Genomic DNA, 24487 nt, shown 5'->3' with positions numbered 1-24487 from the left:
AAGGTTGGACCTGGGTGGCACAGCGAATGTTATGGCAGAAAGAAGGGCAAGGGTGATTTTGGCGGACCGTAAGGCAAAAAGCAAGGCCAAGACGTACCTAGAGGTGGTCAAGGTTCCCGAGACAAAAGTTCTAACCAAGGAAGAACCTCCAAAGGCGATTGTGCTATGCAGTCGATACCAATGCAAGGTAACTCTGAGATGGTTCCGCCAAAACCCAAGGAACCGGCCAAGGGGTTGATTAAGAAGCAAACCAAGGATCAAGTCCAAGTGGGCAGACCTAGGAGTTTCGAAAGGAGTATTATAACAATTCTGGCCGAGAATTACTACCCACATAGCCTAAGAGGTAGGATGGAAGTGAGGTCGAACAAAGGGCCATTACATGAATACCAAGATAGGAACGAGAGGCCACAATATCAGCCTAAGATGAGAAATCAGCATGTGCCATTAAGGTATGAAGAGATTGATCCGTTGAATCCCAGCTGGGATAGAAGCATGCAGATTCCAATGGGCGAGGGAAAAAATCGGGATGTGGCTTATGTATCATGACCTCACCCAGCAGATGGTAATGGTGTTCCAACTTTCAAAATGCCAAACACTAAGGCGAGCCAATGGATAGGAGTAAGGGTCCAAAACTTCCTCTAGTACCTCTGAGCAAAACTCAAACAAGAAGAGCTCATAGGAAATATGCCACCACTTGCAATGAGGAGTTGGAATGGTCGAACAAGAGGTAATCCCAACTTGACCGATTAGTCAAGCTTCGAGAGAAGCTTCGATTGGAGTTGGAATTGGCCAAGGCCGATGCTGTGGCATCTTTGGAGGCAGCGGCGGTCGAGGAGATAAAGTTGCACCGAGAATGGGTGAATGGCCTAGTTGTGGTGACGGCCCCAGAAGTACTGATTTTGGAGTTGGAAACACATTTAACAGGGGCTTTTGAGGCAAACAATTCTAAGGCTGAAGTTTGTAGGCCAACCAAAATGGTGGGAAAGGAACCTTTGAAGGGTGAGAAAACAAGGGTTGCTTGACCGAAAATCAAACGTTTGGTCACCAAGACTCTGATAGTGACCAAGGGGGCTTAGCCCACCGAGGTTAAGAAGAAATGGGAAAACAACCAGAACATGGTCGAAGAAACTAGGGGCAAGCCCCATATGAAAGAAAGTAAGCCAAAGGTGGAGAAAGACCAAGTCATGGTCGAGGCCGAGGCCAACGGGATAGAACAAGAGATCGACTATACGACCGGATGTAGCATTCATTGAATATTCAATTTTGTTTGTCAATCATTGAATATCAAGTAATATGATACATATGCAGGCGCATATTGCTAGTGTCCTCATGAACCATGAAGAGGATGAATTTCATGAATTTCATGCTACATATTCCAATGATGGTAAAGAATCTGTTGATTGTATACACCTAGATTCTGATTCTAAAAGTCTTGATCTCTTGGATCATAATGAGCAAAATTGAAGAGCTCACAAGAAAATTTGGTGACGTTCCAACACTTGGCATGAGTTTTGATAATGAACAGGAGGCATATCAGTATTACAATTCATATGCTATAGGTGTTGGATTTAGTGTGAGAAAACTTAGAGTAAATAAGGATAAGAATGGTGTAATACATAAAAGAGAATTTTGTTGTTCTTGTGAAGGTTTCTATAGAAAAAAGACAACTCCAAAGAAGAAAAGAGAGCAAAGAAGATTTGGATGTAAGGCAATGCTTGGGATCAAACTTAATCGAGATGGAAAATATGTTGTGAAAAACTTTGTAGCTGAACATAATCATGATCTTGTTCCATTATCAAGTTCACATTTGCTAAGGTCACAAAGAACAATAGAGCCTTCTCAAGCAGGATTCATCAATCAAATGCATCATGCAGGTCTAAAGCCATCCCAAATCTTCTCATACATGACAACAGAAGCAAGAGGGCCTCAACATTTAAATTTCATTCAAGCTGACTGCAACAATTTGATTATGAGAAAGCTCACTGAATTTCAAAACAGAGGTGACTCACAATGTTTGCTTGAATATTTCAAGCAAAAGCAAGCTCAAGATAAGTCATTCTTTTATTCTATTCGAACAAACATGGAGAATGAAATATGTGGTTGTTTTTTTTGTGATGGAAAAGCAAGACGTGATTATGCTATATTTGGTGATGTTCTGTGTTTTGATACGACATTCAAAACGAACAACTACAACATGGTGTGTGCTCCGATCATTGGGCTTAATAATCATGGGCAGACATACTTTTTGGATGTGGTTTGCTAGATGGAGAGAGTACTGACGCATGTGAGTGGTTGTTTAAGGTCTTCTTACAATCTAATGAAAGAAAAGAACCAAAAACCATTTTTACCGATCACGCTCAATCAATTGCTGCTGCAATCATCGAAGTATTTCCTAATTGCCATAACAGACTTTGCTTGTGGCATATATATCAGAATGCTGCAAGGAACTTGGGTCATGTTTTTTATGAGTTTCAAGCATTCGCAAAAGATTTTAAAAGTTGTGTATATGATCCAGAGATTGTTGAAGAATTTGAATCAAGTTGGGAAGCTTTACTTGATTATTAGGGATTGAGAGGAAATAGTTGGCTAGAAGGAATATATGCATTGCGTGAGAAATGGAATTTTTGTTCATTATTTACTTTATGTCAATCTAACTATCGTTTAATTGTTTTACAGCGTCTAAGGAAATTAATTTATTCGCACGTGAGATGAGCAGACACTTAAATTTATATACGCATGCGCATGTATATAATTTTTTTTAATTTTTTTAACATTGGCATTCTCAAAGTATATTTTTTATGTATTGATTGGAATTTAATATTTAGGAATCGATTGGAATGTCAACTCAAAATCATTTCAATATGGCATCTATATGCAAAGTCATAGATTTTCAGTATGGATTGCCAACTGTTTCTAGTGTTCAGGGATTCCAAATCACCCACTTGGATACCAAGCTATACATCCAATGTTGTCCAATTACTCACTTGTACATCCACAGGTTTGTTATCTTAATTTATTGAATTCACTACTGTTCACCTGTTTTGTTTTTACTCTTGTGATGGAAGGGCAAAGTTCCTCATTGCCTTGAAAAACATTGACCGGTCAACAAGCCAACTTTCTTTGGTGTGCGAGCGTGCAACTGCTAGCAATAAAAAATCCTAGCAGACTTCTTTGAAACAGATAACTTGCGCCCCAAGTTACTGATTTCTAAACAAGCGATTGTGAATTTGGGTGAGGAATATCTCCCAAGTAAGTTCTTTTCCTGCCTCAGACTGGTGAGGATTTCATAATTTATTACAGTATAAAATTAATAGTTCTGGCCAGAATAGATAATAATAAAGTGGATTGTTTTAGGCATAACTACCTTTTACAAATTTAAGAAGGGAGAAATCAACTCTAGAAAGACAAAAAGATGGTTGGAATCCCAATCCGGGCTGGACTGAGTATGTCTGTGCTGGACTGAGCTGTTAACAACTTCAACTGCTTAGCTTCAGCTGTAAATCGATACCAAAGTTCAATTTTGGCAGAGCTTTAATCTACTTCAAGCCTTGGGAGGCTTTTGACGGGCAAAACTGCGACTTCTTCAGTCTGAAGGGGCAGAAGTGGCTGGACTTGAGGACTTAATAAGCTGGAACTGCACTGTAAAATTTGTTGAGGTTTTCATATTTGTGAAAACTCAAACTCTACTTGTCTTGGCTTTTGCTGAACCAAATTTGTAACGAGAGAAGTCTCGTTTTGAATGACTTATTTCTCTAAGTCTGAACTTTGGAAGTTCTGATCTATAGCTGGCTTCTTTTGTGGCTCAAATGAGCTTTCGGTTGCTCCAGTTTGTTTGAAGGTTCTCAGTGATCAAGTGATCATTTTGAGTTCTTTGCCTTTGGTTGATTTTTGATTGTTTGATTGATTGTTGAATTTTTGTGTGTCTTGCTCTGTTCACCCTCTCTTTATATTTATAAGAAATATTCTTTGAAGTAGGGTTTCTTTCTTTTAATAATGGGCGGCAAATTTCTCAAAAGATCTTTCATTTTTAATGCAAAGAAAGAGGGGTTCTATCAATTCTGGCAGATAAGCTCTCACTAGTCAGTTCCTAAGGCAATCACTTCCCTGTTTTCCTACTTATTTCCCAAATGCGATCTGCTTATCTCTTGAAAATAGTGTCTTTCTTTGGAGCAGATTTTTCTCTGAACAAAAAGGATTTTGATTTTCTAGTTTCAGAGTTGCAGAGAAAATTTTGCAAATGACCTGCGTTCATTTAATTTCCAATCACTTCCTCCATGATAGTTGAATTTGTTGACTTTTCTAAGTCAGGTAGTCACGTGAATTCTGAACATAGGCTTTCCAAAAAAGGTCTTTTGATTTTGCACTCCAGGATTTGAGATCAGAAGCTGGGCCCAATCCAATTGTTCTTTTGATTTTTTATTGAATGGTGGATTGCCACTTAATCTTGACGTTTTTACGACTCTGCCACTTTGTAAAAGACATGAGCTTTTTTTATTTGGTTTTGGGCTTTTTATTTTCAAATCAAAAACTCAGTCCTCCGTTTCTTCTGTTTTGTGGGCCTTTGTGAGAAGTGGGCTGGTGTGTGGTTGCTTTTGGCCCAAACAACTACACTTATAGTTTTCTATATTTTTTTTCTTTTAAGTTTTATTAGTATTACTTTTAATTGTTTGATTAATTTACAGGAAAACATTCAACAAAGACCTGAAGGACCAACTTATCAACTGAGTTTTTCACATCCAACAACATCTTAGACCAAGTTTTTGCAGTGTAGAAAAAGATAGTAGGAACGACATGAATTGTTCTTTTTCGTCTGTCCAATGCTAGGACATAATGCATGACATAACTACCTCTCTATGATTTTCTTTGGAGTATTTTATTTTAAGAAAACCTTTCAGACTTAATATAAAATTATTATAATTTGCCGTTGAACTATGTTTTATGATGTTATTCAAATTTGTTATAGCCAAATTATAATATTGTACTAAATAATGCAAAGCAATCACCAAAGTACAAAAAATAATCAAGCAATATAGAGTACTAAAAAAATAGAAAGAAAAAAAAAAAGCTGCATAGATTTTAACAAATTTGAGGCCGAAAAGTGGATAACAAATTTTATGGTGTTATTCATATTAAAGCAGCATAGATGTTAACAACTTTTACCTCTCTGTGATCATGTTCAATTCGTATTAAAGCACGGGACATAAAGCCAATGGGTATTTAATTTAGAAAAGTGGAAAGTTTGCTAGGTTAGAACAAGGGTAAATCAGGAAAAATCTTATTAAAGCATTGTTTCTCTCTCATAATAATGTCATCAAATAAATAAAAAATAGAGGAAGAGAATCGTCAAGGACTATGTGGCAGCGTCGTCTCGCACAACGCCTGGGTTCCAGTGGCTTGGGCACTACCTGGTTCTCGGAAATCGAAGTCCAAAGGTTTCAGTAGCATCATCGTGCATATGCATAGGGGTAACAATGATCATGACGATGATAAAGTTTCAATAGCTAAAGACGAATTTAGGCGATTATGGGGTGGTGCGCAGTGGGATATTGAGCCATGCACTTGAACTTGTTCCCGGTGGGGTGTGCACTAGGGTTAAATATTAAGTTGGTTGATTTTTTTGTCTTTTTACACTATAATAAAATTTAATATCTTAATGATTTAAGTATTGGGGTAAACACAGAAAAGTGTGGGGTTTAAATAGAAAAACTCTAGAAAAAATTGCAAGCCAAATCCCTCATTAATTATAGAAATGACAAAACCCCAATGAATCTGCATTTGTATTTCGTCATTCACTGGGCTTGGGGAGTGGGTAATTGAGGGTGGAGTGGAGTGGACACTGGATCGAAGGTGGCGTCGAAGATGGTTTGCAAGGGTTGGGGCGGATGGATCTCGGGTTGTTCGTTGAGGGGAGGAGGAGCTGGGGAAGAAAGAGAGAGAGAGGCTGATAGGAGAGAAGAGGGAGGGGCAGGGGAACGGAGGGGGATGATGGATGAACGGAGTGGAAGGAAGGGAAAGGGTTCATAAGGGTAGGAGGGGGAGAGTTGCAGTGAGGAGGAGGGGGAGAATTTCGGTTTTTCTTTTCTTTTTCTAATTTTTTTTTTTAGAATTTTAAATGTTAAACTATTTTTTAAAAATAATTTTTTTAATTTAGATTCACTTGGCATTATCTCATTAGATATGCGGGCACCACATACGTGTCATGTCATCAATTTAATAGAAATTTTGACGGAATCTAACAGCAGAGACCAAATTGATGTGTGATGAGGTGTAACATAAAGGACCAAAGACATTAATTTTGCAAACCTCAGGAACCATTTGTGATAAAAACCCTTGAAATAAAGTTGTGAAGGGGCGGGGGGGTTTGACAATTGTGGTGGGGTGGGGTGGGTTTGGTTGGGAAAGTTGACTATCTGCGTGTTAATGTTTTTTTTATAAAAAAAAAATTATATTATTAGTTTTTATTTACTTTTACAAGAGTTACTAACCTCATGACACACGCTCACACATGCCAATTGACCTTTTTTTTAAAAACGTTAATATATTTTTAAATTTTTATGGGTTTTTTTTAGGGTTAAATACTTTTCTGGTTATTGGATTTTATAAGAAAATTCAATTTGGTCGCTGGAAAAAAAATTTAGCCAAATTTGTCACGAGTAAGAGTTCTTGTAGTAGGATTATGGGGAGGTTGAATTGGATTCATATTTTTATGTCCGACAAAATTAACAAAATTGCTGGCCTGCTGATGCTGCTGCTGAGAAAGCTCTCCAGAAAGTTCCTTCGTTAGTGTCGTCGCTACCGCAGGTTGTGATCTCAAGAGCATGGGATTATAAGTTGATGATGGCAGCCCTATGCCGCTGACTACAAGCCGAAAAGCATGTTCGACTTGTTGTTGCATGGCAAACTGATAATGAGCCTGAGCCTGGGAATACTTTTGTAATGCAGAAGCCGCAGCATACGCATTTTGATTTCGACTTTGGTGATTTTGATTTTGTGACCTGTAAACCATAAAATCTCCATGGGAATTTGAACGGGGATGATGATGATGGTTATTGTAAATATGTTGTGGCTGCGGCTTATGAATTCTCGACTCCTGACGGACGCCCTGCTGGGTTTTGAAATTAGACACACGCCTAACGGTTGAATTAGGGTTTTGATGAGTAGTGGCGGCCGGATTAGGGTTAGGGAGGCGAAGAAAATGCATGGTGGCTACTGCTGCTGCCGCTTGCCTAAATTTTTCCTGCTCCTCAGTCAGATAGTTCGCAGGTACGTATGCCGAAAACCTGTTTGGCATGCCTTGGTGCTGATCATCAGACAGATCAAAGGTGGACGGTTGGAAAAAACTATTTGACATAGGTGCTACTACGTTTTTATACAAAACGATATTACGAGAAGGGAGGGAAGGAGAGAATCGAACACAGAACTTCCGGTGCAAAGATAAATTGTTTTGACTATGCGTCTGTATAATGATTAGCTTCGGCATATATGTAGGGGAAAATGGAGGGAGAGACTTGATTTGTAAGTCATAGGCTCAATCTTTTTTTATTTATGGAAGCAAATAATATATATTTATTGGACATATGGGCACGAATCAAGTAAACTGCTAAAATTTATGAATCTGTAGAGGGAAGGAAAAAACTTCCAATTCAATTCGCTCTTCAGAATCTGTAGTTTTGATTGAATTGGTATCCATCCACAAGATTTTATACATACGAATATATTACGGGACTCCAGCACATCATAGATACCAAATTAATAGTCTGAGGGAAGAGTCAAAGAGGCTCTCAAAATTCTTTTATTTATTCCCGGATACTTTTTTTATTTATTAATAAATAATAGTTCCCAAAGAAAAAAACATTAATTTGCTACAGTTGTAAAACAACGAATAATTTTGTATTAATTTTTTGTTTCCTTTTCTATTAGTGAAACTATTCTTAGTAATTTGTAGATTTTGTCTTGAGCCTCAAAACACACCAAAAGTATGAGTTTCTCAGTATAACTTTCTTTGGTTGCGAAAGAAAAAATCCGTGTAATTACTCCAACTACAGACCAACAAACAAAATGAAAACGTTTTTCTTTCTTCACATTATCAATTTCATAAAATATTTAATTTATGTCATTTACAAAACCTGACATACATATAATTCCAAACGTTGAAATTTTTAATTGTCAGAAATTTAAGTGACGGAGATCTAAATTCTGTCATTAATTCTATGCAATTTTCAATTTCTTCATTCAAACGGAGAGTTATTGAGTTGATAAGTTGATTGCTGAATTTATTATTTTGCTATTTTTTGTTCGGGATGCACAAGTCTGACTTCCACATCAGCTCAGAAACCGGTCCCGTGTTTGCCACATAACCTACTTGATGGATCACCAGATAGTCAAACAGTAAAAAGGAAAAATTGTTGCATGTCAAGACCTAGCGGCCAAATTGATGCAACACGAACAATTAAAGGGACATGATGTAGCGGGGTTTATAACTCAAGTAGTTAAGAGTATTTTGAATACAATTCATTTTAAAATGGCCACCAAACTTAGGAGATTTTATGTAAACAGTCCTAACATTAACCAAGCGTCATTTTATGTCCCTTAAAACTTTTTCTACACATGTGACAAGATTGTATTAACTTAGGGGATTTTATGTAAGCAGCCCTAAAATTTCCAACTTTTAGTTAAATTTCGAATTATTTTTCCTCCGTTAAGCGTTGTTTTCTGATAAATATTGCATTGGGGATAGTGGGATAGAATGCTAAGATTGTAATTTGCTGCGACATTTTCTTACGTTTTGGGATTTTAAAAGCTTGGTTTTTAGGTGGGGCGCAGTCTAAAGCCCAGATAACTAGTCACAGGTAGTGGAGTATAGAATGGTAAGTCTCAAAATCAAATATAGGTAATTAAGCAGGTGAGATACAGAAGCTTAAATTATAAACAATATCTTGTTAAACCTTTTAATATCTGAATAATCATAATCAGAAAGAAAATTTCTGTAAATAGAAATAAAGTACGCACTTCTGAAAATGGTTTGCTGACTATAAATATTATTGTTCAATAAGCATACTTCACCTATGGACACAACAGTGCATGGTTTGTTTACAGGGTCCTTGACAACAAAAACCAAACGAAAAAAAATCAATAAACAGACTGAAAAGAACACTTCTCACGAAAATTCCGTTCCACATCCTCACTAGAAAAAGAAAAGAAAAAAAAAAAAAAGGAACTTTGAATATGAAACAAGAATATTAAAGAGTTCCACATGGGATACAACTATATGCAACATTATCAAAGGATATACAAAGAACAGGGCGTCTGACATTCTTCTTCCGACTCATTTGATGAGCATCTTCTCCGCCAATCAATTCCATGGTGGTGATGATGGTCTATACACAGAGTCTTGCAAAGATGTTGTGCCATAATTTAAATCAAGATTATGAAGTTGTTCCATCAGCTGAGAGCGTCTTTCCTTGAAGAAATCAAGACGAGTTGTTAATTCTACTAAGGCAGAAGATGCTGTTGATGGATGCCTTGGGTAATCTACCACCTGGAACCATGGTCCCAACGTCAAGTCTTTGTAATCGTTTGAATGACAGGAAGCATACAACAAAACGAGCAAAACTAACAAATACTATAGTAATAATTTGCATATAGTGAAACTATACAAGGCAAGATTTCTAAAAACTAAATAGCAATATTCTAATAGACTTTTAGCTCTGGAAAAAAATTGAAAATATGTATCCGGAGAAAAAGTCAGTCACAAACTCGAAATGGCACATTCTTAGCAGAAAAGGAGCACTTGCCTCTGCTGCTCTTGAAGTTGATGGCATGGAAGCAGAATCTACAGCACTAAGATCATCAACAGACAAACTTGTCGATGCATCGGTACTTTTTGATTCGCTCATGCCAGCTGGATCCATGAATTGCTTCCTTGTAGGCTGCCTTGTACCACCGCCAGATGCTAAAATTTGCCCTTTGATATTCCTCCAATCTGCCCCTGACATACTCTCCTGCAGCAAAAAAGTCAAGGAGTGTTAGATAGTTGAGAACATCAACATTGAAAAAAAAAAAGGGAAAACACAAAGAAATCAATAGATTCAAAGGGCAAATAGGTTTTTAGAAAAGCTTAAATAAAAATGTCGGAATGGGAGGCCTCGACCAGCTTTAAAACCACTTTTTGAGGAACATAGGTAGTGTTAGTGTCACCATTTAGAACGAAGAGCAAAAGCCAAGAAAACATTTAGCAAATAAACGAAAAAATAATACAAGTAGGAACAATTCCTAATATAGAGCAGTCATTAACTAAGATAGAAAAACATAAACCTCATTCCTCTGTTTCCTTTCATGATTACAAAAGGCAAGGGTTGCATCAAAATCCTGCTGAAGAAACCTCCTGTAGACAATCAATATTTGTCATTAGTAAGACACCACCAAATTGCAACAAGCATCAAATTTCCATCTTATCATATAATATTGATATTAAAGGTCCTGCAAATGCATTATATGAATTATTTAATCATGTAGCAATCTACTTAGTGTTGCAGACAAATCTAGGGTATATTGCAGCAACTAGATTTTTAACACAGATAAGGTATTAGGTTAATGAAGTTTAAATAGCCTTCAAGGTGGTATATTGTAATTACTGCCTCTGAGAACAGTCCCTTTGACATCAGGAATATTTTCCATGTGACTACCTATGGCAATTGACACTATGAGGAAAAAAAAAGAAGACAGTTCAAAAAGGAAAACATGGTTCTCCACACTTACGGTTGAGGATTATGATTTTGGATATTTTGATAACGGTCACAAGCATCAGATAGAGAACCGTAATGATGCTGTCGTTGCTGATTAAGTTGATGGTGGAGTTCTGCAACTTTCTGCTTCAACCTGGCCACATCTGCTTCTGCAAGGGCTATCTCCTCAAGTTCAGCCCTTGTCTTCACACCAGTTTAGAGTCATAAGAATTTGAATTGCACAAGGATATGGAACAAAAATCAAATAAAAGCAAATTCTTAACGACTTACACAAACCTTAGAATCCATTCCACGTGAACTGGCTAACTGTCCCGAAGACATGCTCAAACCAACCTCCAATGCTGCTCTAAGATCTCGTTCAGCTTGTAGCTGCTCTTGCAATCTTGAAACCTATATCACCATTTGCAGATTAGATGTAAACAAAGAGAGAGTAAAGCAGAGATATCATCTACTCCAAAGAAGCAAAGAGGAAATTACTTTAAGGTATACAAAAGTACGTGTGCTAAAACAGTACCAGTGAATGTTATTAGACCCAACTCCCACATTCACAACCTAGAGTTATTACAAGGGAGATAGTAGCCAGGTTTTAACTTTTAATATCAAATATAACGGCTTTGTATCAAGTGACTTCTTTACTTGGAAAAAATCAAAATGATTAAAAAGAAAAAGAAAAAGAAACTTTGCAGTTTACATTATTAATAGTTTAGTGTGGTCCACGGACATAAGCCAGTCGCTTAAGCAAATGATATCATCAGCACTTTTGCTTGCCTAATTGGCTTTGGAAACTATACACTAGAGGTGTACTGATGAGGTTTACCACATTCTGCGAAAGCCCATTCAGTTCAAGTCCAAAAAAAGGTTATTGTCACTTCTCTTTTGCACTGTTGTAAAGGAAATTTGAAAGTTAACCCTCTTAGTGTCAAACTGAAGATTAAACCCAGAACACCATCAAATGAAGGCTTAAATATATCAACAGGTCCTCTATTATATACCCTCTATCATCTGCTGTGGTCCTTGAATATTATAAAGTTGTTCATTCTAAATTAATGATTGCACAGATAGAGTGTGCATATGATATAAAATAGTGCCTGGGCAAGGAAAAGAAAATCAGTTGGAATGTTTTCATGAACATACGTCTTGTTCCAGTGCCAAGCGCCGCTCATGTAAAGCCTGCTTCCTTCTCTCCAAGCTAGCTTGTAAAATTGCGTTTCCTCTAGCCTACAACAGGAGGTGTCTGATTCAGTTAGTAACAGCACCAGTTGATATGATTTGACATTATTATGACTTAAGCAGAAGTATAGTTACCTCTTTTGCAATCCTGTGCTGCAAGTCATTTTTTGCAATCTCAAGCCTCTGAATAGAAAGCCTAGAAACAGCAAAAAAAATTATTTCACTTACTGAAAACACTAGGAAAATAAATGCAGCACAGACCAGATTTTTACTAGGAGTTCCTTTAAAGCTCCAAACAAAACATGGCATGGATCCAAGAACATATTTAAAGGACTCGTGAGGAAAATGAAATTTGATTAGCAGGTGCTTAAGCATTAAGCATGTTGCTACAACAATAGCTAAGATCTAGAACATCTTCGACCGCTTATTTGAAGACAATGGAAACATTCCATTAAAAGATATATCCTTATAATGAGAAAGATATGCACGCCATACAGCAAAGTGCAAAAATATATGATAATTATCTTACTCTTCCTCTCCAGAAGAATCAACTGATTCCATTGACGGTGTCTTTCTTGCCTGAATAAAAATAAATAAAGAATATCAGATACCACTGGATTTTAAAACACAAACTGTAAAAGCTGGACTGGGATATATGTTCTCATCTCCCCTAAAACAAATCACGTGTTCGCACTTTGCCTCTCTAAACATAAGGCTGCCGGGACACATACTGTTTACCCACAAAAAAAAAAATTACCAGTAGAAATGCCCACTTAAAAAAGAGACGACGACATTCAAAACCAAAGAATTAAAAAAATAAAGCTCAAGCTTCATGATATTGAAAAAAATTAATAATTTGATTCGCTTAATGCCTCTTAAGCCAATGGGACCCACACATCCTATCTCCCTTATTGACCCTGATTCCCGGATCATCCACATATAACCAAGGATGAAAATATCGATATAGACACTCTGATTTATGGAAATATTGGTGAAATATTGATATTGACGGACACTTCAGGAAACTCTAAAAGGGTAGAAACTACATATAAAACTTTAGAAAATATAAATTGATTAAGAATTCCTCAATTAAACATACAAATTTCAGAGTAGCAACAAATTTATGACATTTAAATGAATACATTGAGTAGCACAACCACTAATACATGCATGTTCTTGAAATTTTAACTTTAATGTGCAAAACTTCTTAATTTCATTAAGTATAATCAGATATAAGCATTTTAATGAGTAAATTCATGAACATCTCAACGACATGTTGTCGGTAATATACTTTATTCCCTCTATCAAAATCAATGGCTTCAAAAATGGATATTTCAATGGAAACATCAGTGTATCAATGAATATCTTCAACCTTGCATATAACTACCAGGGCAACCATAAAGAATGAGAGAGCTAGTGTTACAATGAGTAATGGCGATGATAGGGGTGAGAGAAAAGAAGCTAATGCACAGAGTATTTTCAACTTTAGGAGGAGTAGTTTGAAAAATATATTAACAATCAAATGTTCAAAAAAAAAAATTAAATAATCAGGCTTCAAACTCCCTATAAAGTTTCAGGAAAGGTATTTGAACAATTTTCTTATTCTTTCACAAAAAATAAACAGAACAGATATCAACTTAATGTTAAGTACATTATTGGACCTCATTGGCATATCATTAATCTGCTGAATATTCACTGGGTAAGCCCAATAATAACTTTTAAGATAGAGTAGATATCAACTCACATTGCTTCTCCCCCAAAATGCCGAGCGCTTTGCATTATGATTGGATCCTGTAACTTTAGCCACTGCTTTCACATTTCCTGATTCAACTCCAGACACCTGTAAAGGATGCCCTGGATCCATTACTGACAGAATCTCTCCCATTGATCTGTAAGATTCTCCAGCAGGTGATGCGCTTGGTGTTTCCGTCTCACTAATTGAAGTTCCATTTTCTTTTTTCTGTTTGGTTCCACTTTCCATTACTTCAACATTCGGATCTCTGATTGGTTGAGGAACACCTAAATTTGAACTCTCAGCTGAAGCATGATTTCCTTTAGGGGATCCAACATCCAAATCATCACCCCCAAATGCCTGTATGAGTAAATCAACATACATGTCAACCAAAGTTACTATAATTCATGTAGATGAACATTTCAATGGAACGAAGAAAGAATTAAATAAAACATACATAATAAGGAACTTGGATATAACTTAATTGTTTTAGTATGCCTATTAGACTCATTAACACCACAGCTAATCAAGGACCATGGCTATGAAGAAAAAAATGAAGGCGGCAACACTTACAGAAAGTGGATTTTTATTACTATTTCGTCAGAAAATCAACATAATGTGATACTGTGAACTTTCCAAGTGTCTGTACTAGGCTAATGAAACACAACAAAGGATCAAAGCTAACATAAACTTTTGATCGAGTTCATATAAATCATAGTGGATCCCACAGCCATTACTGGAGTCAACACCATCAGAAGGTTGGAAGGCACTATGTATTATTGTCGCATGGAGAAATGGACTCTACAATCATTATGCACAATGAAGGATCAAAATATAAAATAATTACCTTGCACAGGTGTCACACACAGAAATGGACTATAATCATTATGCACAATGAAAGATCAAAATATAAAATAATTACCTTGCACAGGAATAGTGGACTCTATAATCATTTTAATGGAATGACACACACACACTGAGAGAGAGAGAGAGAGAGAGAGAGAGAACCTTATAATCATAGAGGTCACTGCCAGCATAACCACTGCTTTCACTCAATTTTCCACTATGTACACGATCAAGGTCATCATCTGTTTCTGGATCAACTTCATTTTCTGCATCATGGTAACCATTGTCTTTCACATCAAGATTTTCATCGTCAGAAGAATCTTCACTCCCACTATTCTCAATCCGAGAATCAGCTGAAATAGAACACCGTAGTAGATTTTCATCCTGAAACAAGAGCCAACCACCTTACAATTGAAAAAATTGAACAGCTGCTTGAGATTTACAGCATTTTAATAGCATGTAAAGGTAAACCATAAAAAACAGTGTCAACAAAGTTTTCTTTCTTTCATGAATATATTATTTAATTTATATTAAAGTTACTAGAGATGCCACCTAATTAACAAAACTTCCAATGCAGCTCAAAGAAAGCAACCGGGAGGAAAAAGAAAACGGTTGAACAGTTAAAGTAAGATGAAGTAAATAACAGAGCATATTAGTGAGAGGCCGGAAGAGAATTAAGTGCAAAAAGATCTACTACAATATATACTCCCCCTCTCAATGGAAAGAAATTGCATGGCATCAACAAATCCCCAGAAAGTGAAATCTCCTATCATAAACATGGTGGAAATGCAGGAACAGCATAGTCTTAACTCTGGAGCTCAACCCACATGGCCCTATCACTGATAGAACAAAAGTTGCCAGAATCTCAGATAACCAATTATCTCAGACTAGCATAGAGAAACTTTAGACAAAAAGGAAGGCCCAATCAACATGGTCTTGCGCATTTTCAAGAATCTAAAACCACAACACCTTCTTTTTCAGCCAATACACCCCTCAGCCATTTAATTTTAATCGACAACTAGAACCAAATCCAAATTTGTCTATCATCAACTTAAACACTTAAGGCTTGGATATTGGCTCAACCAGACGCTCTGTCAGTGTCGTTGATGAGACCTTAGCTAGATACAATACAGACATGTCACCAAGCTGGTTGGTAATTCATTACTCGCAAATAATGGATTTTCTTCAAGATCAAGCAATTATGCAAGCCTTCACTTATTGATGAAGAATTTATGTAAAACCTTAACCAACAGCATCCGAATAATCCTGAAACACCGCCATGGAAACCAGTATGGAACAGGGGATTTTCTCCATACCTAACTAATAATTTTCTCTTAAATTTCTTCCTCTTTAGATGTTATGACCACCCCCACACACCATCTTGGACTATAAAGACCATACACGAACCCAGCAAAGGCCAAGGTGCCCCCGACAGTCACCACTCAAGACAAAAGCTTTCTCCAATTGGCACACAGACTGCCATATAAGGCTACAACACACTCGATATACAAATGGATCTAACATCCCACATGACTAGAATACACCCTGGCCTTCCACACAAAGGCCACCCTCTTTAGATGTTATGACCACCCCCACACACCATCTTGGACTACAGAGACCATACACAAACCCAGCAAAGGCCAAGGTACCCCCAACAGTCACCACTCAAGACAAAAGCTTTCTCCAATTGGCACACAGACTGCCATATAAGGCTACAACACACTCGATATACAAATGGATCTAACATCCCACATGACTAGAATACACCCTGGCCTTCCACACAAAGGCCACCCTCCTACTAATTTTGCTCAAATTTTGTTTCTTGAAGAACAACTAAATCTGGGTCTTGACCAAAATTTCCTTTATATCTTCACTGAGAAATTTCTAAACCCACCCTACTGTTTGTTCTGATCAAACCCCTCACTGGGACCACTACTAATCTCCTTTATCAGTTCAACCAATCTTATGAACTTATCCTCAGTAAATCCGGGATGCCCCATCCCACAACAAAAGGGATATTAATAGGGGAGGGGATAGCCTGACATGTTTCAACATATATTATGGATAGGTTGTAGTAAATTTTTAAGTTTGGTTAACAATTTGAAACAATGAGGTATCCACCTAACAAGATCGCAAGAACACGGAATGTAATAAACACACTATTCCTGTAAAACTAGATTGAGAGTATCTTACATCAAAAATGTTTTCATATTCCTCCAAAAGAGTTGTAATGATCGCTTGCGCATTATTAGCAGCATTTGCTGCAGCAAGAAGCTGGGCAGAATTATCTCCATTCACATCAAACTCATCATCCAACTCACATTCACCAGCTAATAGAGGGCGTAAGAGCAAGGGTGCCATGCAAGCAGCAACTGCAGATGGAGTCATCCGATTCTCATGTGAGTGAGATGAGATGGTATGCATCATCTTCAAAATTCTGAAAAGAAAAGAAAGAAAATAGTAAGATGATAGACCGATATGATTGCTCAGTACAACTGGAAACAAAACGTATCAAGGGAAAGATCAATAAGTATAGTCACTCTACAATACAGCATGTTCAAAATCTACAAATTTTATTTTTCCCCAAACTGACAACTTAGCATTCAAGTATAAAACACAGGTTCTAGTGTAAATTTATGGCATTTTTTGGTATTACATGCTTATCAAGGAAGCAAGCAAAATGCAAGTCCCTAAACCCTAAACGTGCTTATTCTTAATAACCTTCCACGGTACAAAGTTCAAATGTAAACAATTGGCCGCAAAAAGATAGGCATAGCATACGAGTAATTCACTCTGAAAGGAGCAGAATTGGTAAATCATTTCTTCCTTTGTTGTCACGTCAGTTACAGAAATACAGTCCTCAATGAGGTGAACATCATTACGAACTACATACCAAAGTACCTTACTAGGGGTCAACCTAAAGGATAGTCTACCGAACCTAATATCAGTATGTTTCATTCGAAATTTCGATGTTCTAAAACAAGTATGAGTAGTTTGTGTAAATTTTACTGATATTTACATCAATATATCCGAACATCCGAATATCAATATTTCAACCGACACTAATACCTTCATCCTTTCTTATAATTATTTTCATGCATCCATTCACTACCAACATGTAAGATATTTCATTCCCACAAAAACTCAAGAATTTTTTATTAAGTTTATAACAGAAAATGAAGAATCTCAAGCATAATGAGTAGGACTCAAAAGGCCACAAAAATTGTCTACTCAAAAGATGAAATAAGACATCCCATACCATGTAACAGATGGATATATAGGTTACCTCTGTAATAAACGGCGGTTTGGCTCAGGAAATGTCTCCAATATTGAAGAGCGCATTGCATTAATCCGAGCTTCCTTTCGATCAATTTCTAGTCAAACAGAATACAATGGTACAAATTACATACAAAAATAATATATGCTGATCATATACACAAATAAATTCAGAAACTCGAGGAAACTTTAGTGGACATTAAAATTAATGTGGATACTAGTACAAATCTCTGCATCATGCATAAAGAGTATTAATTAATGCGTCAGATTACTACACATGAGACTGATGGCCAATCTTTTTTTCTTTTTTTGCAAAGGAAAATCAGATAACCTTAGAATGTTGTTATACAGTGTCACAGAACAATTCCAATTATTGAATTCCCAAACATAAAGAAAAACCAGATTACTTAACCTATGAACACGCATGACATTGAGCTAAACTTACTATAAGCTTCTAGCAACGCAGTGCAGCAAGATGCTGGTACTGGAGACGAGGGCAACTCTCTCAGAACATGCTGCAGATCAAACAGCTTGAGTAAATATTGATTTGAACTCATTATTCATATTAGTTAACAAATAGCATCAATTAGTTATGGGAAAGTACCTTGACACAATCACCAATAACATGAGCGTCCTCACCGGGATCAAATTCAGTCTTGCCTTAAAACATGAAAAACAGGTTAGGATAAACTCATTTGGAAATGCATGCTTCACAGAAAGTTGAGCGCATAAGCTAATAGATGGAACATCCAACTGAGGCATATAAAATCTATTCAGTGCTGGCAATACATCAAAGACATTCATAAGCAATCGCCCAATTAAATAAAACAGATACTTCGAACTTTAATAAAACAGATACCTTGTTCATATTCTTGTACCCTACGTTCTACCTCCTCAACATCCGCTGACTGTCGCAAAATTCCTTCAACTTTAGTACCTAGTGGACAAATAACTTACAGAGATTATGAAATTGTATGCTATATTCCTCAAAAATATTCTTTTATTCTATTTTTCTGTATCTCTTCAAGCATAACGAGTTATTTCCCAAAATTGTGTTTCCAAATAATTAGGCAATTAGAATTAAGAGTTTGTACTGATAGTCTCCAAAGTGTGGTAAACAAAGAAATATCTAAACTTCTGCATAACCCATATATGAAAAAAGATATCAATACTGTGCTTTTTGGAAGTAGACCAATTCCCAAAATACCAGACAAGAATAAAGACCAACATATATGTGAACTTTTCTTATTATAGTCGTCTATCCATAGATGGCATCTTTAAAGCACGGGTATTGAGTATCCGATACAGCCATAAACACCTCTACATGTATCAGATACTCCAAATTTCTATCCAGTTGACTTTTTGGAAAATCTGGCCTTTGGATATGGGATGCATGCACTAGAGAAACACAATAAATACGCAAGAGATACAGGATGCACATGGGGAGAGGATTTTTGTAAGTTTGTTTATGAAAGGTCTGAGGCAAATTTTAAAATTTTCTGGAGTTAATACAGAATGTAATCGATTTTTTCCTTCAGTTTCAAATTATGTTATCACAACATACCAAACTTTTCGAGGAACCGAAGAGCTTTCTCAAGGAACGAAGGACCTCCATCAATATCTTCTAGCGCAAGCAGAATTGGTCTTCCAACAACCAAAGATTTAACAGGCCTCTTATCCCTCCCTGAAAGCCCAAAATTATGTATAAATACACCAGCTCCAGAGAGATTAAATTATGAAACATTGAATGGGTAAATACTGAAAAGTTACATTGATGGAAGGACCCTTCCATTGTATCATTTGTGTCATTTCGGAAAATCCCATTGTGTCCCATGACAAGGGCAGCACTTGGCGCTTGTGCAAGAGCATGTTCAAGGGCTGTCTTCCACTCATACAAGTCTTCTGATGTCTCAGCCTGGGATTTGGAGAAACACAGAGAATATTACAAATAAATATCAGCAGAAACTATGCAATTATATTATAAATCCAAATAAGACTTGGACAACAAAATCATATCAGCAATCACCTTAAGGGTGAAGGCCCGACCATCACGTCCATCAGGAAATAAAACTGTCAGCAGCTTTTTATCTTCTCTAACAACAACACTACAAGAAACCAGTTGCATTTGTTAGATAGATTGCAGATAATAATGAAACAAACAGTTTAGTAGCCATCCATACCTCCCAGAATTGTTCAAGTCAATGCCCCCCAAAGTCAGATTTACTTCACCACCTCTTTGTGGAAGCGCACTCTATGCAAAAGTTAAAACAATCATTTTCATTTCTATTAACAATTAAAACACACTAAATTTGATGTATGAGTTAAAAATAATGTTAATCAGTTAATTACAGCTTGCAAAGTCTCAAAATACTATGCTAGTATTACACTCAGAAACAGGAAATCATTTAACACAACCGGAATGACAATAAAGAAACGACCATTTCAATGCCTACGGTTGTGGTTAATTCCCGAACAAGCTATCTTTATATAAGCTAGATCCCCCAACTTTTCATTACCTTCCACACAAATTTGGGCACACAGAAAAACCAATAATGTCCTGACTCTGTTTTCAAAATTTTTGCTTGGAAAATCAGCTAACAGTTTGCAAACAATTCAGTAAACTCTCTTCATTTAGGCTTACTGTATTTCAATAGTGTTTCTGATTTATTATGTGTGAGCCACACATAATAAACCAGAAACACTATTGAAATACCCTTTTAAATTGAAATTATATTCCCAACGTGACATGTTCATTAAGGAATGAAGGGATGCCATTCATTTTAGTGGTTTGTCTTAATAATGTACAAAGAAGACAACAATGCTAAATGAAGAGAATATTTTTTGGTCTGAGTGAATAAATGAAGAGAATATATGCAACTCAAAGTACAAAGGTTGTGATATGAAGGCCGGAATAGGGATCCATCCCATATCATGAGGCAATGGAAGAAGTTCCAATATATCTTGACTTGGTAGAATACTAGTGTCTTTCAAAGATTCAGGGAAGCTTAGTGTGAACCTATTATTTTCCTAACAAATTAATCAACTATCTATATTTGCCAGAAAAAATGTGAGGGGAAAAGTATAGCCAACTGAAGACAGTAAAAATGTCAAAGAAGCGCATTTTCCTGGTAGTCATCCAATGAGGTACTTAATAAACATGGCAGTCAGTGGTTTGTGAAAAAGGGTCTATAATAGACTAACAGTAAGCCTTTTCTCAGGAAGTTGGAATTGCAGTTGGTACTTGAGCATTGAAAGTTAGGCATTTCTGCAAACTGATAAATTGTTAAAGCTGTAAATAAGCAATGAGCATAAAGCTCAAAAATAACAAATTCAGACTTTCAAAAGCTTAGCCAACCTAGTTGATTCTGGAAATATTCAACACTAATAGCTAGTCTAAACAAGGTGATTGTCAAATCACCATAGGGTGGACCCTGCACAAATTGTCACTGCATGAGCATGCATTGTGTGCACCACAACATTAGTTAATGCATGTTGGCAAAAGATATGAAATTCAAATTTAGAAGATAAAAGATGATCCTAGTTATGATTTCTTTTATGCCTAAAAACAACTTCAAAAGTCACATAGAATGTACTATTATATCATTCCAAAGGATATCTAACCAAATCTACATTTGTGATGATAAGAATGTTCAGCAAGCAAAGCAATAAAAAAGACACATGTCTACAACCTTAGTCCAATTTCAAAACTCAAAACAGCATTTCCTAAGTTTACCATTTTTAGAGCAAATATAAACATACATGAATCCAGTGACCAGCCAATCTTTTTCAATAAACACAGTCAATTATGAAGAGCAATTCAGAAAATTATTAAAAAGGACACGGGAATCAAAAGGAAACCTAAACATATTAGTATAGTCACAAAGAAGATAAAGAGATTACTGATTGATACTAACAGGATCATTTTTAAAGAAAACCAAAGAAGTCCGTGTGAGGATAAACCACCGCTTCTTCCAAGACTTCCAGCCTATGCCTGCAAAGTTAAGGTAAGAACAAAAGATAAAACTAATGAGCGGAGGAAAGGCGATCGTGAGAAAATGATTAAATGCATGATAAGAAAATAGAGATAAAAACATAAATTCAAACTCTAGTTGATAAAACTAAACACTTCAACTGAGTCAACATATAGTTGTGAGGAATAGCTCAAAACCTTAAAGCCATGTTTGTTTGACTGGAATGCTTAATGGGAATAGGAATTTTTTCCATTTCCCTGACTATTATAGAAAGAAATGATTTTTTTAATTTCCATTTCCGATGTTTGGAACAACCCTAGAATCAAGATAAGAGGAAGGTGTAGAATTCTCATTTTATCCTTTACCCATTTAAAAATAAAAATAACATAATAAAGAAGCCCACCCTCAATCTATCCAGGAGCAGCAGTGCCTCTCCTTCTCCACCTATATCAAAGCTCTCTCGTCCCTCCAAGTGCCACATGGCTCTCCCACCCAACCTATACATACTGCTTCAATGCCCCTTCCACCCCTCCTCTCTTCCACCACCACCTACTGATGCCCCTTGTTTCTATTAAACCTGCCCCAGCCAAGTTACTTATCCATTACCCAACCCAACTTAAAACAACAAGACTTTTTCACTTCTCACACAATTCTAAAGTTGAAGAAACTACTCAATTTTCAATCACACATATATCTAAACACATTTTCTAAATTGCCGCGGTTTACACGTTTTCACGTTACCTTCAAGTAAGACTTGTTAGCTTTTAATGTAGCACCAGTGTCATTAAGGATAGTTGGTCATACGTAATATTAAGATTGCAGTTTCTTTATTTTCTTTTCTTGTTTTATTACTTTCTTATTTCCTAAGTTTATGTTAGAAAATTACTCTTCGCTATGCCTTAATTGTTATCTTCATTATTTATCATTAAATTATGCAATTCATGAAGATCTTGTTATGGAAAGAGACCAACACATTCCTATAAATCAGCTCAATACAGCTTGAGCTCCTATCAAGCTTGACTTTCTTTTTAGCCAAAACCAAGTTCAAGCTCAATAAAGTATAAAGAAGCCAAGCTCGAGCACTGTGAAGATAGCATTCTGAAGGCAAATTTTCCAGTTCCAGGTAAACTAAATTGTTCGTCTAAGACTACCGTAGTCGCACAAATGCCAAGTGACTGTCACTAAATAAATAAGCAAGTTTGGGAAACCCAACGAAAACTGCCTTAAGGAGAAAATAGTAATGGAGAAAGTGAACGTTTACCAACCTTTCGAAGATATGAAAAGTGGGCCACTCTTGAAGACCTGGTAGATCATCTCATGTGTTAGAATTCATGAATAATCACGACCCACAAAGCACTATGTGAAACTAGTTCAAAAATTAAGCACCATAGGAATGGAACGGAACATCCGAAATATTATCAGGTCACATTGATAATTAAGAAACTGTGATTATGATGAACTGGCAGTTAAGAACACATTCGAATGATCAAGAATGAATAAAACATCGAATGTTTCATCGATTCCCTGAAATTTTAGGCAAGTTGAGGTTTTGTTCAAATAAAGGAAACAGCATTGCAGTTACATTCACATAACAAAAATAAAAACATTACAAATACGTGTCAACATTACTTGAACATAGTAGACTGAACTCAGCCTAATACCACTTCAATCATTTCGACAAGTGAAATTGGTACAGATAAGTAGGGGAAACATGCCTTGAATTTCTTTTACCTTTTATTTTCCTTTTTACACTTCCCTCAGCAATCAGAACAGAAAAGGGAAACAAATCAATAAAGTTAACAAATTTCATAACATTTCGGACATTACACCATCTGGGATTTAAACGGAACCAACATCAATAAACTTAGCATTCCCTTTAGTTTTGGTGCCTTCCCACAGAAGCCAACTAAATTAAACTTTTAACAATAGAAAACAAAACAAAAAAAAAATTCCACAACTTTGCAACCAGTTCAACTCGTTTTCCCAATAACCAAGCAAACCAGAGGAGCAAAAACCATACCGTATTAGAACCTCCAGGTCTTGGGCGCTCAAAAGCAGCTAAAGAGGCCGACATTTTGGCCGACGAGCATCGAAATCGCGGTCAGCAATAGCCAACATTTCAGCGACGCGAATCGTCGGAGCCGCCCATTTAACCGACTCGGCGGAGACGGAGCAGATCGGCGAGCGAGCTGAGATTTCAGCAGCACGATCTGAAAACCCAGCACAAAGAGGAGGGGGAGAGAGAGAGAGAGGCTTCAAGAAGAAGAATGGGTTTTCTAGGGTTTTGAATTTGAAGAGATGGGTGGGAGAGTTTAAAGAAGCAACAACCAGAATTACTGGTGTGTCTGGTTATGGATGTCAAAGAAGAATGTGAAGGAAGCAAAGCAGGCAAAAAAGGTCAGCTTTAAATCTCTATATTTGTTGGAATTGATTTGCTTTTTTGTTTTTTTGAAGTTTTAATTTTTAATCAATTAGATTAGGTAGTAGAGTACAGCAGTGGCTTCAGTAGTATTTATTTTTTATGGGTAATGAATAATGAGAGAATGTGTTTGCTTTTCACCTACTTGAAGTTGAAGAAGGAGAGGGGAGGGTGTGGTCGTGTGCGGTCAAGATGAAGTATCAGTCGAGAATTTTGACCAATGGGAACAGTCCAAGCTGCCAAGCTGGCAGTGGGAGAGGATCTAGAGGCCCCTGGTAATCTGGATTCTGAAGAGTTGCGTTACTTTCACTTGTTCACGGGCCCTGTC

The 24487-nt window shown here is 36.6% G+C and overlaps 1 protein-coding gene across 1 annotated transcript; it reads right to left on the bottom strand.

Annotated features, from left to right (window-relative positions):
* On the bottom strand, positions 9016-24066 carry LOC18780095 (rho GTPase-activating protein 7). Its single transcript, XM_007213593.2, has 22 exons — positions 23761-24066; positions 23006-23042; positions 21684-21760; positions 19950-20020; positions 19796-19874; positions 19540-19684; positions 19334-19453; positions 18629-18706; positions 18374-18429; positions 18215-18284; positions 17780-17867; positions 16687-16930; positions 14656-14877; positions 13660-14007; positions 12445-12494; positions 12051-12111; positions 11880-11963; positions 11022-11135; positions 10759-10928; positions 10315-10384; positions 9795-10001; positions 9016-9538 (listed from the first exon to the last, which is right to left on the bottom strand). The coding sequence occupies exons 1-22, from the start codon at positions 23812-23814 to the stop codon at positions 9353-9355; spliced, it is 2631 nt and encodes an 876-aa protein (XP_007213655.1). The 5' UTR covers positions 23815-24066; the 3' UTR covers positions 9016-9352.

Source organism: Prunus persica, chromosome G4 (assembly GCF_000346465.2).
Source record: "Prunus persica cultivar Lovell chromosome G4, Prunus_persica_NCBIv2, whole genome shotgun sequence".
NCBI classification, from domain to species: domain Eukaryota; kingdom Viridiplantae; phylum Streptophyta; class Magnoliopsida; order Rosales; family Rosaceae; genus Prunus; species Prunus persica.
The sequence above is the reverse complement of the archived record's forward strand: the minus strand, read 5'-3'. Positions and strand labels throughout refer to the sequence as shown.